We start from the raw sequence: 17,176 nt of genomic DNA on the forward strand, positions 1-17,176 counted from the left end.
AGATCATTCTAATTGTGCCTGTTCAACAGAAACATAAAACACACTAAACTTCATGGTTAAAAACCATCCAACTGAAATGCGACAGGATAACATCATTTACTTCACGAGAGAGAGAGAGAGAGAGAGAGAGAGAGAGAGAGAGAGAGAGGAGAGAGAGAGAGAGAGAATCTAATGAATGGTTTCAGCTCAGTGGGTATAGATGCCTTCATGGCAATCTTTTTTTTTTTTTTTTTTTAGAATTATGAGATGTATAAATAGACACATTTGCCGGTTTTTTCTTCTCTCTCTCTTCTCTCTCTCTTCTTCTTTCTTTCTCTCTCTCTCTCTCTCTCTCTCTCTCTAAACAAGCTGCAAACAAAAGTACTCTGGCAACAAGCTGAGTTCATAATTCAATGGATAGGGCAAAAGGGGTGCCGTATTTATTAAAGGACAATCCTATCCCGTTCTTTTCCTTCCCTGTTTGTGGGATCGATTGCGTCACCATTATGCCATGTGAACCAGCGTGTGTGTGTGTGTGTGTGTGTGTGTGTGAGAGAGAGAGAGAGAGAGAGAGAGAGAGAGAGAGAGAGAGAGAGAGAGAGAGAGAGAGAGAGAGAGAGCTGTTACAGTATTATGGTAAGGGGATAAGCAGGACCTTATGCTAAGACAACTAAGATAAAATTAAATTAAATTAAAAGTTACTTGCAGTTAATTTGGCTACGACAGGAAGTCTCAGGAAGAAAAAACAAAATAGGAATAAACTCACAGGAAAAAATTACTTAGTAATTACATTGTAATAAATCCACAAGAACAATGTCAAGAAAAAATTCTCATAAAATTTCCGAGGAATAAACTCTCCTACTGTCAGTAACTAAAAACACATTCCCGGAAGATTAGGTACATATACAATCACAACTAAAACATGGAAACAGTTCCCAAATATTTCAAATAAAATCTTATAAAATAAAATTTAATAGTTTTCCTTCTGAGTTTTACCGCTCTTCTTCCTAAGATCTTTTTCTTTATAAGATTCTGCAACCATCTTAACAGGAGAGAGAGAGAGAGAGAGAGAGAGAGAGAGAGTTTATCGATATCATATTATCATATATATATATATATATATATATATATATATATATATATATATATATATATATATATATATATATATATATATATATATAAAGAGAGAGAGAGAGAGAGCCTTCCTTGTTTTTAACCGTAGTCATTATCAAGAACCAATTTCAAATATGTCAGCTTGACGGCGGAAGAGTGATTGGGTCATTTAATCCGAAAATTGCCCAAGTTTAAGGGAAAAATCTGTAACCAAGCCGCTCTCTCTCTCTCTCTCTCTCTTTCTCTCTCTCTCTCTCTCTCTCTCACTCTCTCTCTCTCTCTCTCTAAAAGTGAATAATGAAAGAGTGTGTCACCGTAACGGGCATAGTTGGGAATTCCTGGAATACAGCTAAAAGTCGTTTTTAAATATTCACGAGTTGAAAGAATTTATACGAGACATACAAGGCGACGGAGTTTTTGTTGGCGAACATAATTGAAATTAACGCTGAAGGCCGTAAATATATATAGGCCTATACGAGTATCTATATACATATATACGTGTGCGTATATATATGTGTGTGTGCGTGTGCATGAGGATAAAAATTCAGTTACAGTAATTGTAAGTTACTGATAATTCCATCCTGCAAAAGGGAGTAATTACATATATTTCGTGTCCAGGAAGAGTTTTCTTGTGATATAACCTAATAATCATCTCCGGAATTTAGACGGATGTGATGAACAGAAGAGAAGTAATCAGCAACAAGGGCAGCGAGCAAAAGTTGAAGTAGAGGCTCAGATCAATAGGTGGCGCTACTGAGCAACAAATGCTGCTGTTCGTTGCGGCTGAGTCGAAGGACAAGTATCCGTTGTACATTCATAATGAAACTGATTTCCCCACTAAGTTTCTGTAACAATATGGTGTTTTAAGGATTATTTGTTTTCCACAATAAACATTTAATTACACATTGGGAAATATCATTCAGTATTAATAACAATAATTAAATTTTTTTATACATGAATGAAACATCAGTCTCTGACTCAGCTCTCAGTAACAGTCATCATATGTTGCAAGTTAAATTTGTTGTTCTCGTTTCATGGACTCAATGTTCTCGTTGCATTATTATCAAGATTAACGATTCCTGTTTATAGCACCGGTACCTTGACTCAACTTTACAACTAAATGAATTAAGAACTAATTAACCTAGCGAACAATTCTATCAATATTAATAACAATTATAAAGACTAGGTCAGTTCGGAGTCAGTTCCCTATATACATACAGTTACAGTCTCCCTAAGGCAAGAGCGACTTTGTAGTTACGCTCGCGCTCAATAGATGGCAGCATCGCCAACTACGAGCAGGCATCTTTAATAGGAGGTCGCTCGCCAAGTTCTATTGTTTGTGATCCCTCTCCTCATTTCCGAATGACAGTGCTTCACTAGTCCTAGGCAATTCTGCATAAATATTTACTTGGATACATGGTATACAGATCCATAATGTCTATAATAAACTAGAATGAAAAGGAAAATACAAAGCAAAAATGTCCTGGAAACATCATATGATATACTTGGCTTGGACCGCACCTATTATTCATCTTTCAAGAAATGCCATTTTTCCAACAGAGAAGTGATACTGTAAAGGCGATTTAAAAAAATTGATATCTATTATTGTTGTAAGATATCCATTAGCTTTTTAAACAAACATGTATATATAAACATACAAATACATACATATATAGCCTACACACATACATATATATACATAAATACACACATACATATATATATATATATATATATATATATATATATATATATATGTGTGTGTGTGTGTGTGTGTGTGTGTGTGTGTGTGTGTGTGTGTATTATAATCAGCAGTAAGTCACCAAGCTGCACGTGACAAATATATAAGTAAAAGAATAACCACAAGAAAGGTGAAAATTAAAGGCAGGCTCCAAGCGCTTTCGTGTACTGCGTATACATCTTCGGGGTACAAAGTAAATAAATAAATAGACATAAAAAAAAAACCTCAGAAGCCAAAGACCAAAGCCATCAACAAGCAAAACATCATTACTGTATTTAATCAGTAGTTTGAAAAATAAATTGTCACTACCATACAATATGTAAGAATATACTTTAAAAATGCTTAAGAACTTAGGCTGCAGCTTGTAGAACAGGTTGTTGTTGAAAGGCGACATTGTACTTCCCTATAATTTTATGAACATGGTATATCACTATCTAATTCAAAATGACCTGAACTAAGATTCATAAGCTGATTGTTAAAATACTTAATAAAGGCAGCTTCAATGATATTTCTTTAACAATATTGTTAAAAAAATTCTCAGGTGAGTCTTTCCAGTCTATACAGTGATTATTCTAAGTATATATATATATATATATATATATATATATATATATATATATATATATATATATATATATATATGCATTATATATTAGGCTATATAGTATAATATATAATATAATATAATATAATATATAATATATATATGCATATATATATATATATATATATATATATATATATATATATATATATATATATATATATATATAAAATCATTTTGAAAGATACCGCATGAGTACCTCCAAGGATGCAGTATCTGAAATGACTCACTTTACGATTGAAAAATGTAATAAAACAAATGTTATTCTATAATTCTAGTTATTATTGTCTGCCTTGAAACGTGATGTGTGCTTCAATTATTATATTCTATCCGTCATTTGAGGGCGTACATGAAATAAGAGCAAAAATTTGTAAAAATAAAAAAAAAATAAAAAATGGCAGAATGAGCTACAGATACTGTACGGGGGATCATTTATTATATTTATCGGATCTCAACGATATTATAAGAGATTATAGACACGGTGACAAGTATCTAGTTAAAATATTTACATTCACCCAATTATTATTATCATCATCATCATTGTTGTTGTCACTAGAATTTTGGCTATTAGTTATCACTAGTGATAAAATGCGTTGAAGTATTTTTTCAGTACTTTGATGGGGCATTTCAACGTTATTCAGAAGAAGCTGTACAAAAAACATATCCAAGTGTAATTTGAAATGGAGTGTTTACATTATAATACTTTCCATAATTTCAAAAGTTGAAAAATTATAGAAAAATTTTATATGTATAGTTTATGAGGGGTTAATTTATGAGAACTGATTTATGAAATTTCATGTGTCAAGCTAAGGACAGAGTTACTTTCGACCATTTATCGATAAGATAGTAAAAAGAGAGCCATGGACTAGTTGGACAGCAATAAAAATATATTCTCAAAACCAATGAAATTATTTCGAATGAAAATACATGCAACACTGCTTGAAATTCCAAACCTATACTAGAATTACTTTGATGCTTATTCCAGCTCATCAAATCTTCTTCTTCTTCTTCCCAGCTTGTTCCCATTTTTATATGACAATGATTCCCCGTATCTGTAACTCATTGTCATATTCCAACTCATCAAATACATGTCAAAAAATCTCCATTTTATGCGCAATACAGAATGGAAAAACAACATGTCTATCCATTGAATGATTTAAGAATTCTTTAAATCATGGCCTATTAAAGCCAAATTTCTCGTGTAAACCTCATCACCACAATAATAATAATAATAATAATAATAATAATAATAATAATAATAATAATAATAATAATAATAAGAAGAAGAAGAAGAAGAAGAAGAAGAAGAAGAAGAAGAAGAAGAAGAAGAAGAAGAAGAAGAAGAAGAAGAAACTTCCTCATTTTCCTCTCAGTTCACTCCTAAATTTTGGTAATGAATACTCAACATGAAAGAATTCTATTCGAGACATTCTTTTTCTTAGTATTAAGAATTTTCGTACTTCTTCATTAATTAAATATTGCTGTTTGCACCAAAACCTGAGAGCTCCATTACAATTTCGACTCGCTTGCTGTCCTTATTGTTCCTAACATTTCCCTCTTAGACTAAAAAACAGTTTTACAACTTGGGTTTAGGGCTTAAAGTTGGTGCACGTAACAAAGTTGCACAAAGACACTTAGAACTTTGGAGGTGAAAAGAAACGAGAGAGAGAGAGAGAGAGAGAGAGAGAGAGAGAGAGAGAGAGAGAGAGAGAGAGAGAGAGAGAGAGAGAGTGTTTGAATGCCTCCCTCTCGGAGAGTTCTCTACACTTCTATGCAGTTTGGGAAAGTCCAACAAACTTGAAGCATTCTTCTTTGTTTTCTTGACATCAATGTTACCCCCAAACACTAATGACTTACGATACTCCTGCCGCTATGTACAGCTGCTGCTGGTAATAATTGAACTACTGAAAGTATTGGTGGTTTTTAAAATTGCACACTACTTCCCATTCCCATCAATGGCAGCTGCAATCGTGCATTCTTCAATGAAGTCTTTTCATGTTTCATAGATATCCAATTTCTTTGTAGCAATAGCTATGTACATGCAGAAGTTCTGACTTGGTGCTAAAATGTCTTTTTTCCTTTATAAGTATAATCAGTTTGTAATAAATGAAGTCCCAATTTCCTAATTAATTCCGCAAGGAATATCTCGAAACAGATAATGTCGTTTCTCTTCGAGAAGAATTGAGAGAGAGAGAGAGAGAGAGAGAGAGAGAGAGAGAGAGAGAGAGAGAGAGAGAGAGAGAGAGAGAGAGAGAGGGGGGGGGAATTATACCATTTAATGAATGATAGATAACCTGAATCGTTTTGCGAGGAAATCTAAAGACTGATGTGCTATCTAAGGATTCTAGATTAGTGACTACCTGGGCGAATGTCTCCTTCAGGATTATGTTCGGTATTTATGAATTGCATTTAGGTTTATTAATCACCTTGATTAGACCGAAGAGGAAAGATGATGATAAACTGGAATGATCATTCAACTGCTCGTAGCCAAGATTGTTCTTGAACAAATACTACAATGATTCATTGCGTGTCAGTGTAATTAGTGGTGCTTGATCGTAAATTTCATTAAAAAAAAAAATAGTGGATAAATGCGTTCGGCAGAGCCTGAAGTTTGTTGACAAAGCACGTATGTTGTTTGAAGTGTTCTTTGCGGCTGATTCGAGGGGCAAGTAACTTATTTATTTAAAAGGAAAATGATTTCCCCGCTAATTTTCTGTAACATGTTGCTTTAAAGATTGTTTGTTTTCCATGATCAACATAATTAGGCTTAATAAAATGTTATGCAACAATAATAATCATAATTTACATTTTAGCTTTACTTAAATGAACAATTTTCCGTTACAGCTATGTCATGTCCTAAGATAAACAATCTAATTTTAATGATTTCATGGACTAATAAATAATTACCTTCTCAATGTCCTCGTTGTATTTTATTTTCAAGATTAACGAAGTCTGTTTATAGCGCTGGTACCTTGACTCACGTTTACAACCAAATTAGTTAAGAGGTAATTAACCTAACGAATAATTCTAGCAATATTAATGATAATAATAATAATACAAGTTAAGTGAGTTCAGAGCCAATGTCCTTTACACCTGCTGTTACCAGACTCCCAGAGGCCAGGGCGACCTTGTAGTTCTTCTCGCGCTCAATAGATGGCGGCTTCGCCAACTACGAGCAGGCATCTTTAATGGGAAACGTCTCGACAATGTCTACTGCATTACTCCTTTCCTCAATTCCCACTGACAGCGCTTTCTAGCCTGAGATAACTCAGCATAAATGTTTACTTGGCTAATTGGTATGCAGGAATATATCTAAAAGGAACCAGATTTAACGGAGAAAATACAAAACAAAATTGTCCCGGAAACCTTTGGTTAACTTCCGATTAAAGTATATCACTATTCTCGTACAAAGAAGTAAAAATATATAGGCAGTTTAACAACAACATAATACCTCTATTATTTTGGAATGCTATCCTTCCAGTTACACACATTACACAGACACACATGTACATGCACAAATAAACACACACATATCAGTATAATATGTATATATATATATATATATATATATATATATATATATATATATATATATATACTCCATATATATATATTTATACATGCCTTTATTAGGGCATAATTTCAGTGATTCATTTATATTTATTAAATGGTATTAACCAAAACATAATTCTACATCAATTATTAATTTTTGCCTTGATCTTTACATTATCCCCTCACTCATCAATAATTCTTGCATTACTATAATTTATCCGTCATTTCCAGAGATACATGAAATTACAGCTGGATGAGGATGAATACAGAGTCAGTTACATTTATGGGGGAATCATTCTGCGTGATTACATAGTTTTCACGTCATTAGAGATTATAGGCTAGAAGAGTTACTCGGTTAAAATATCTACATTCATCCATTTATTATTATTATTATTATTATTATTATTATTATTATTATTATTATTATTATTATTATTAAAACAAGAAATTTATCTTTGGAAGTAACTTGAAAGTCCATTTATCAATACTTTGATTGGGCATGCCAACCTTATTATCACCAGGTTATACGAAAAAATATCTCAAAGTAATTTCATGAGGCGTATTTATTATTTTGGAGCCTTCCATACTTCCAAAAATTGAAACACCGTTGTCGTCATTGAAAAATTAAGTACCGGCATATAGTTTACAACAGTCAGTTTATAGGATGTGATTGATTAAATTTAGCCCGTCTAGTCAAAAACTGAGGCAATTTCAGCCATTCACCGTTAAGGCGTTAATAAGGGGATGGTATGGTTGGAAAGCAAGGTAAAGATATACAGAAAATCAATGAAATTATTTAAATTTAAAAAAATACATGGAGAACTGCCTACAATGCCAAACCTGCATTTTATGCGAAATGCAAAATGGAAGAGCAATACGCCAATCCATCGAGAAAAATGTGAGGAAAAAAATTGCACAAGAGGAATAACTTAGGATATTCATTAAATCATTGCTAATAAAGCAAAATTTTTCACGTAAACGCTCATCATCATCAATTGTATTTTCGCAGATTTTGATGCTTGCTTTTCGAAACAATTGTTTACTAAAATGAACGCTTTAGACGAGGACCTAATAAAATATTCGGGACTCGGTGCTTTGGACGTGGGATATCTAAAACGAACAGGACTTTGGAATGTTGAGAATTTAAGGCGTTCGGTTATTAGTATGAATTCAAATTCGGACACTTTATGACTCGGTAAAAATAACAGTTTCAGCAATTCGATTTTTAGTGTGACCTGAGGTCAGGATGAGTGAAGTCTTGGTAGAGATATCAGTTTCGGACGTTCAGTTACCAGTAAGACGTTAGGTTTCGAAGAGAGAAGACTTAGCAAACATTACAGTTTTGGACTTTCGATTATTTCCTGAGTTACGAATGCGAGAGAGGGACAATGTAAAGATAACAGTCTCGGACGCTGGATTCTGAAAATAACCTGAGGGTCCGATAAGAGGAGTCCTGATAACTGAGAATACTTTGGGCGGTCATTTTCTTTTCAATGACTTGGAGTTCGTATAAGAGAAAGTTTGGTAGAGAAAAATTGTCTGGAACTTTGCCTCTTACGGTGACCGAGGTTCGGATAAGAAGATTGCCAGAGGAAAGTGGAGTTCTGCACAGGTTAACCTTTTCCAGATAGCTGGGGTTTCCGATAGGAGAAATTAGGAAAGACGAATGGCATAGGCCTCCCATTTAAAAATGAAACGCACAGAGGATAAGGGAGGAATTAGTATGGAAGCATATGTAGGGCCCTTGAGTTAGAAGACCTGGATTTTAAATAACAAAAAGCCTGTTAAAGATGAGTGTTCTGGATATCCACTTCTTTTAAGGGACAGAAAGAAAAGAAATATGAGAGAGAGAGAGAGAGAGAGAATGTCTCTTTCTCGGAGAGTTCTCTACTGTTTAATGTAGTTTGGGAACTCCTAAAAACATAAAGTTTTCCTCTTTGTTTTCGTGACCCACAAGACTAATGACTTATGACACCACTACCACCATCTGCGGCTGCTACTGTTAGTAATAGTTGCAGTGGTAATGTTAGTGGCCGTTTGAAAATGCACACTGCTTCGCATTCTTATTAGCAGTAGCTGTAGTGGTAGATTAATAAACGGATCTTTCTATGTTGAATAGATATCCAATTTCTTTAATGGCAGTAGCCATGTATATAAGAAAACGTTGATTGTTACTAAACTGACTTTCTTATAGGATAATAACGATTTTTGCTTCCTACAGTGTCATCAGTTTCTTTATTTCTGATCGTCGGAAAATAATTACCGAAGTCCCAATTTACTAAGAAATCCCGAAAGAAATATGTCCACATCAGATACTGTCGTTTGCATTCCGAGATGAAGAGAGAGAGAGAGAGAGAGAGAGAGAGAGAGAGAGAGAGAGAGAGAGAGAGAGAGAGAGAGAGAGAGTCTAAGTACTCTAGATTAGTGCTTACTTGGGTGAATCTCCTTCAGGATTATGCTGGGTATTTATGAATTGCATTTGGGTTTATTTAGCACCTTCATTTTACCGAAAAAGAAAGATTATGATAAACTGGAACTATCATTCAACTACCAGTGGCCAAGATTGAGCTTGCTCATAAGCTACAATGATTCATTGCATGCCATTATAACTATTGGTGCCCGAAGGTAAATGCATAAGCAAAAAAGCCAGTGGATAAATGGGTGTGGCAGGCCACCAGAGTTTATGCTGACAAAGCTGAAATGTTAAGAGATTTCTGCTACAGGTTTCATTCACAAATCAATAGCCATGCCTAGTTAGAGGAACGTCTAAATATGTATATATATATATATATATATATATATATATATATATATATATATATATATATATATATATATATATATATATATATATATATATATATATATATATATATATATATATATATATATATTATATTATATATATATATATATATATATATATATATATATATATATATAATATAATATATATACATTTTATATATGTATATATATGTGTACATATTTATATTATATATATATATATATATATATATATATATATATATATACTCTATAATATTACATTTATATAATACATATATATATATATATATATATATATATATATAGGTATGTATATATTCGGATAAAAATTCAATAAAGGACATTGTAAGTTAAGGACAAACATTAACCATCACGAAAAATAGAGGCAAGACATATAATTCTTGCCAGAACGATAGTTTTCTATTGACCATTGTAGCAGGATTTGGAAGGATATGGTAAACTGAAGAACGGTTAACAGCGACAAGAACTGGGCGCAATAGTTGAAGTAGGGGCTGAGATCAATAGGTGGCACTACTGAGCAACAAATGCTCCTGTTCCATGCGGCTGGTCCGCGGGACAAGTGTCAATGTACCTTCGCTATACAAAGATATCGTTAATCTTAAGAATAATGTAATGAAGAACATAATGAAGGTAATCATTTACCAATCCATGAAACGAGAAAAAAATTGTATAACTTAGGACATGACATAACTGTGACTGGGGATTGTTTCAGAGACTAAGGTTTCATTTATATATGTATAGGCCTAACAGAATTGTAAATTCCGTAAACTGAATTATGGTAATTAATACTAAATTATGCTTCAAAATGCCTAATCATGTTAATTGCGGAAAACGAATAACCTTTAAAGCATCATATTGTTACAGATATTTAGTGGGGAAATCAGTTTCTTCGAACTACGTTAGATCACAACCAGTTAACCTTGCGTATAAATCTAGCAATATTAATAAAATAATAGTATAGACTAGAATAGATCAATCCATAGTCAGCTCCCTATATACATACAGTTACAGTCTCCCTGAGAAGAGGAAACTTACGGTTGCGCTCAGCAGCTCAATAGATGGCGCTTCGCCAGCTTCCACGAGCAGGCATCCCCCAATAGGACACGATGGCTCATAATGTCTCACCCATTATCCTTCTCCTCATTTCCGGTTGACAGCGCGTCATTAGTCTTGGGTAACTCAGCATAAATATTTACTTAGACAGATACTCCGCAAAAACAAACAATTATATCTAAAATGACTTAGAGTTAACGAGTAAAATACAAAACAAAAATGTTCCCGAAACAGCAAGCTATCTACTGATTATATCGTGTATCTATTCCCTTGCAGAGAAATAAAACTATGAAAGCGACGATATGAACAACTGATAGGTTTTAAAAAACAGTTTTGGGTTCAAATGACGAAATTTTGTCCCCATTTTCTGTTACGAAAAACGCCAGCTTTGGCAGACGGACGATGTTTTGCGTCCTACGCAATGTTTTTGCCCTTTAAATCGGGCATTTAAAGGGACTGTGACGCTTGCCACACCTTCTTGATGGGCCTACTCTTGACCGTCCGCGTATAATTTCATTTACTGACGCAAATATTTGGAAATCCTAACTTTTAGTTGTCATGTACGATACTTCACTCATTACCAGGTTGTTTGTAAACAACCTCACGTCACGTGTTGGCGTACGTTAGTTCTTTTGAAAATGTTATTTACCGGTACTTGCGCGTGTTTGTGCGTGACTTTATGACGAATTACTTGTTATTAATAAACATTTTTCAATAATGCCGAGAATGTGGACGAAGACTTGGTAAAAATGGCAAATTTTCTCATAAAAATCGAAATAATGACCAGCCGCTCTTTTAATTTATGTGGGAGAAGAAGCTGAGGCCACGTGTGGTTAGTGAAAGAAACCGCGTGGTGATAGTGAAATGAGTTGAAACCATTGTCTACCGTGTTACTGTATCAAAGCTTATGAAAAAGATTTATTTGAACATTGTCAAATGCAAATGCAGTCAACATAATATCTCATGTTACATAATTTACAGTTCCCAATTCATGTTTACAAGCAATGATAAATCTTATATACAAAATGTATGGAGATCTTACAAGCATAAATCAACTATTAAAACTGTAAAGAGGCCAAATACAAACAGGAATGAAGCTTTCCATTCAAACTTGTGGAAAAAGTGCACCAAAGAAACGTTTCCTGGATATGCTACAACCACTTGGGTGTGTGTGTATTATAAATGACAGGTGACTTCTTCTTCTTCTTCTTCTTCTTCTTCTTCTTCTTCTTCTTCTTCTTCTTCTTCTTCTTCTTCTTCTTCTTCTTAGCTTTTTTCTTTTAACAGTGCTCATTTCCCTAATTATTAATCAAATTGCTCAGGAAAAAGAAGAAACCAAGCTAAAGAGAATCGTCTGATACCCAAAACACGGAAGAGGATAGCAAAGCAACAAGATGATGGAACATAAAAGGCTGGAGCCTTTTGGTCTGGCACTCATCAGTGGCACTCAGTGCCGCCTAATATCGAGGTTTAAAGGATGCTGAGTCCCTGCACAAATGGAGATTAAATCTGTTTGTAAAAATCATTGTACATTTTAAAAACAAGTCACCAAAGATACCCTGGGGTGGTTTGGAGAAGTCTTTGCTGGAGAAAGGTTGAGCTGAAAGGAAAATTTTGTTTTTAGGCATAGGATAGATTTTGTACCTGCTCAAGATGCATTTAATATGCAGAATATGTGTCCAAGATAGCTATGTTTTGCTTTTAAAAAAGATATACATAGAAAATATCTCCCATAAGGGAGGTGCGTGTGCCTAAAAGTTTTTTCTCAAAACCAATATTTTACAAAGTTACCTACATTCAAAAGTCTATAAAATTAAGGATTTTGAAAATAACTGACAAAGGCAAAAAGATATTAATCCTGCAGGAAATGTCGAAACTTTTTGTGTACTTAAAAGTTCATTTTCCTCTGTCCTCTTACATGCAGCGTTGAATTTTCAAAACTAAAAGACTGAACAATTTGAATTTTCAAAATTTTCAGATATTGAGATTTTCGACTAACTTTTTTTTTTTTTAATTTAAAGAACATAGATTGTAAGATTATGGAATTTTCTTCAAAACTCAGCAAAAAATTATATCTACAAGTTGTAATTCAATAAAGCTATTGAACTTCAAAACTTTTTCAAACCTTTACATAAAATTCATATAAAAACATTTTTGTCCCAAATTACATCAAATTTTCAGTGGAATCATGTTTTACCATGTACCAGATAACCTTTCAAAATTCCAGCTATCTCATTTGCTCATTTTGGGACCTAGGACCTTAAAGATTTTTTTATATTTTAGCTATATATATATATATATATATATATATATATATATATATTTATATATATATATATATATATATATATATATATATATATATATATAATATATATAATATAATATATGTGTGTGTATATACCAAAGGCGTTCAGTAAAGTAATGCTTCTTTTTTTTCTCGGCCAATATTCGTTCAAAAAATTTTAAAATTTGTGTGTGACACCCTTAACTGTTCCCGTGTTATGTCATGTATTTTCAATAATTTCCAATAGACGTCTGCGGTATGATCAGCTATCAAAAGGGGGCATGTGACTGACGTACGTTCCAAACAAAGAGCAGTGACAGAATTCCGTTAGGCGGAAAAAGAGACGTCACAAATATGCACAGGCGCTTGCAGAATGTCTACAGAGACCTGGCAGTGGATAAAATGAACTGTGAATCGTTGGGCAAAGTGTTTATCATCACAAGGAAACCTCATTTTGAGAAACTTGGTTTACAACTTCATTTTTTTTCTACTGCACGCTAAATGTAATGATGGAATTAAAAGACTCAGTAATCTGCACATGCACATGTAGTACATCAGAGTAACGTACAGGACAAGGAATGGGAGTAAGTGCTGTGGGTGGCCATGCCCACAGTGGGAAGGTTGTGGGAGAGGAGCTTGCCTCTTCACCCCCACCAGTCAGGCAACCAGCACGATTTTCTCACTCTTATAAAGTTTTTTAGAGGAATCCCACTTGCATGATGAAGAAAGACGGCAACGTGAAGAAGAATAAAGAAGGCAACAAAGATGATGTGGGGAAAAAGAAAGAAGACAAGAGGAAGAGTAGCGCACAAGGGAGGATGAGAGAAGGAAAATGACAAATTTAATGCTCTCATCTGGATGCTCTCATTTGCTAGAACTCCCAACTCAGGTAACTCCACACCTACTGCAGAGTTGAGTGCTTCCACCCCAGTCAATCTTCTCTTCCCCCACCACAAAAAGCAATGGCTCAAATGCCGCCCTCACTCAAGGCTGATGAAACATTCGAGATGTTAAAGGAATGGAGACATTGGTGAGATGACTGCTCCATCATGGATGATCTTCCTCAGCTCCCTCAAGAAAAGTAAATGTTGTAGATGTGAATGTGCCTGGCCCTCGAGACTAGGCAAATTTCCAACTCCACAGACGTGTCCATAGACAAAGTTCTGGATGCCCTACAATCTCACTTAAAGGGTCTACGTAATGAAGTAATTCCCCAAAGAAATTACACAGATGCAAACAAGTGGAAGGAGAGTATTTTGCTGGTTTCTACGTGAGACTTCAACGCATCACAGAGGAAGTCAACCTTTGTTATTCTGATGAGTTTCCGAGATGCAGAGTAGGTACAGAAGTTAATATCCTTGGACAATAAGTTGTTGTTACAAGGTTTTGTCACAATTTCTCATATGAAGCAGCCAAGCATGAAACCTCCGCCATACATGCTCCAGCCAGCCATTTGTAAGCTGTTTCTGTCCACAAGAAGGAACAGAAGAATAAGAAAAGAGGATAGCCAAAACTTCAAAACAGTTTTTTTATGCTAATGCTGCGCCCTTTAGTATGGCCCTGATGTGTGCCCGGCAATCAACAGTACTTGCAAAAGCTGTGCCCAGCTTGGTCACTGGCCCAAGATAATTAAATCCCCTACCGGCAAAGTCCAGTGCTGCCTTTGCCACCACATCAGACACTTTGGTAATTGCTGTATGGAAATGAAGAAGAGACAAGATGGATGTTCAGGCAGCAGTGGCACCCCCCTCTGGTATAATTTAATGACAAGCGAGTATTGTACTTCCTTTATTAGGTAACATGTACAAAGCAGGAAAGCAAAACAAAAACAGAACTTACTACACAAAACAATGCTAAAAGTGGAAGTGCCTTGACAGTAACAGTGAATTTAAAACTAAGCAACCATTACTGAGTAAATAACATAACTGGTATAGACAAGCAAATAGACCATTATTGAGTAAATAATATAAAGGGCAAGAACCAACAAATAGAATCCTTTCATGTCCCTTCCTTTGCAAAGATTATACACAAAGACCAGAGAGACAAAAAATCTGGGCGACATCATTCAGGATTACTTTGCCTAATGAGGTTGTTGATTCAAGCAATCCTTGGCATGGCAAAGTTGTTCTTTTTCAATTATATCTGCTGGAGTTTCTGCTGTCTTATGATGCTTCCTTAAGAACTGGTGGTTATGCCAGCATGTACAGCCACTTGGCAGTTTAATGTGATAGTCCCTATAGCGTCCCTGCAACATCCTTCAGATAGATGCCTCACACCTGCAAGACCATGGTGAGAGACGCCTACGTCTTGTTCAATGTGGCTCTTGGTCTCTTACCGATGCAGAGATGCATTATGCCACCATTGAGCTTGAGATGCTAGCCATAGTCTGGGTGATTTTGAAATGTAGGCTATATTCAGCTGGTCTACAGAATTTCTAATGAAGAATCACCGCCCCCTCATACCTATTCTGAGTCACTCACTACATGCTGGTTGCTATTGAGAATCCCTGCCTCCAGTGCCTGAAGGAGAAGATTTTGCCCTATCTCTTCATAGCTGTGTGGCACGCTGGCAAGTCGCTTTGCATTCCTGATGCTTTGTCTCAAGACCAAGTCAGCCACCCCACGTCAGAGGATGAGATCTCAGGTGCTTCTTTTGCTACCTATCTCTGAGCTATCATGGCTGTGAATGCTGTCACATCTTCAGAAGAGTCTTCAGCCCAAGATGCCATAAAAATTCTCTAGGATCTTTATGGTGCAGCAAGAATGGAGTCTTCCTAAATTCATCTACTTCATTGTGTCACCTCAGGTTTCCCCTCCAATAGATATGATCTTCACAGCTCATTACTCCCATACTGGAAGATACAGGATGATCTGTATGCTGATGGTGAAGTCGTCCTTTGGGGAACAAGAATTATAATCCCTGCCGCCCTCTGCTGCCACTTGTCCCACTTAAATTGCAGCCACAGGCTTTGGAAGCCATCAAGTGCCAAGCAAAGCAGACGGTGTTGTGGCCTGGTATTGAATCCAACATTACCAACACAGTCAGAAGTTGTGAGTCATGCCAGATATTGCAGCCATCCCTACAACAAGGACCTTTAATGAGTGGTGACACCCTCACAAGGCCCTTTGAGTCCATCTCAGCAGACTTCTTCACTGTTGCAGGGAAGTCCTTCCTCGTCATATTCAACCGACTCTCAGGATGGCCTGTTGTCATCCCTTGCAAAGTGATACTGCCACCTCTAACCCCATCAGGATTTTTTTTTTCTTTTCTTGCTACTTTTGGGAAGTTGGTGTTCTTCTTCACCTCAGGACCAATGGAGGACCAGAGTTCACCAACACTGAATTCCAGAATTTATGAAGTGTTGGGGGCTCGACATGTGGTAATTTCTCCACATTACCCACAATCAAATAGTAATGTCAAGGCTGCTGTGAAGCCAATCAAGCACCTGCTCTTAACAATAGCACCATCCAGCAACATTGATCGTGATGTGTTTGACTGACGATTGTTAGAGCCACGAAATACTTCGAACTTAACAGGACACTTCCCTACCTAGATCCTATATAGCCAACCTCTAATGTCATACATCCCTGCCCACCCACACAAGAGTGGCAAACCAAAACCAATGAATGTAACCACTACGCCACCACAAGTGCGGAGCAGGTCAAGACTAGGTACAACAAGCAAGCTTGCCCCTTACCAGGTTGAGTGTTGGACAAGTTCAGATCCAAGACAACATCTCACCACTGGGACAAAGTTGGAATGGTCATAGGATGTGGAAGGTCCAGAGATTACAAGATTCGTCTCCCATGACTGGTGGCGAAACCGTCATTTCCTTCGCCCAGTGACACCTAATGTTCACCTGTTCCCTACTTCCCATGTGACCCCTTGCTCAGAAAAACAGGCCTTATATCATATTCCGCCAGTAATCCCACGTCATTCTCAAGGGCTCATAGGCAAGGAGTCCGCTCGAAAGTGTACTACGAAAGTGAGGGGGGAGGGAAGTGTTGGTACATGAAAGATACTGTGGTACATT

General features: G+C 35.7%; 1 protein-coding gene across 1 annotated transcript; it reads left to right on the top strand.

The window, feature by feature from the left end:
• Positions 1-13,721: 13,721 nt before the first annotated feature.
• LOC136842139 (uncharacterized) lies at positions 13,722-16,642 on the top strand. The gene is made up of 4 exons (XM_067109498.1): positions 13,722-13,799; positions 15,405-15,533; positions 15,660-15,752; positions 16,103-16,642. The coding sequence occupies exons 1-4, from the start codon at positions 13,722-13,724 to the stop codon at positions 16,640-16,642; spliced, it is 840 nt and encodes a 279-aa protein (XP_066965599.1).
• Positions 16,643-17,176: the final 534 nt, after the last annotated feature.

The sequence above is a fragment of the Macrobrachium rosenbergii genome, chromosome 9 (genome assembly GCF_040412425.1).
Source record: "Macrobrachium rosenbergii isolate ZJJX-2024 chromosome 9, ASM4041242v1, whole genome shotgun sequence".
In the NCBI taxonomy this organism is placed as follows: domain Eukaryota; kingdom Metazoa; phylum Arthropoda; class Malacostraca; order Decapoda; family Palaemonidae; genus Macrobrachium; species Macrobrachium rosenbergii.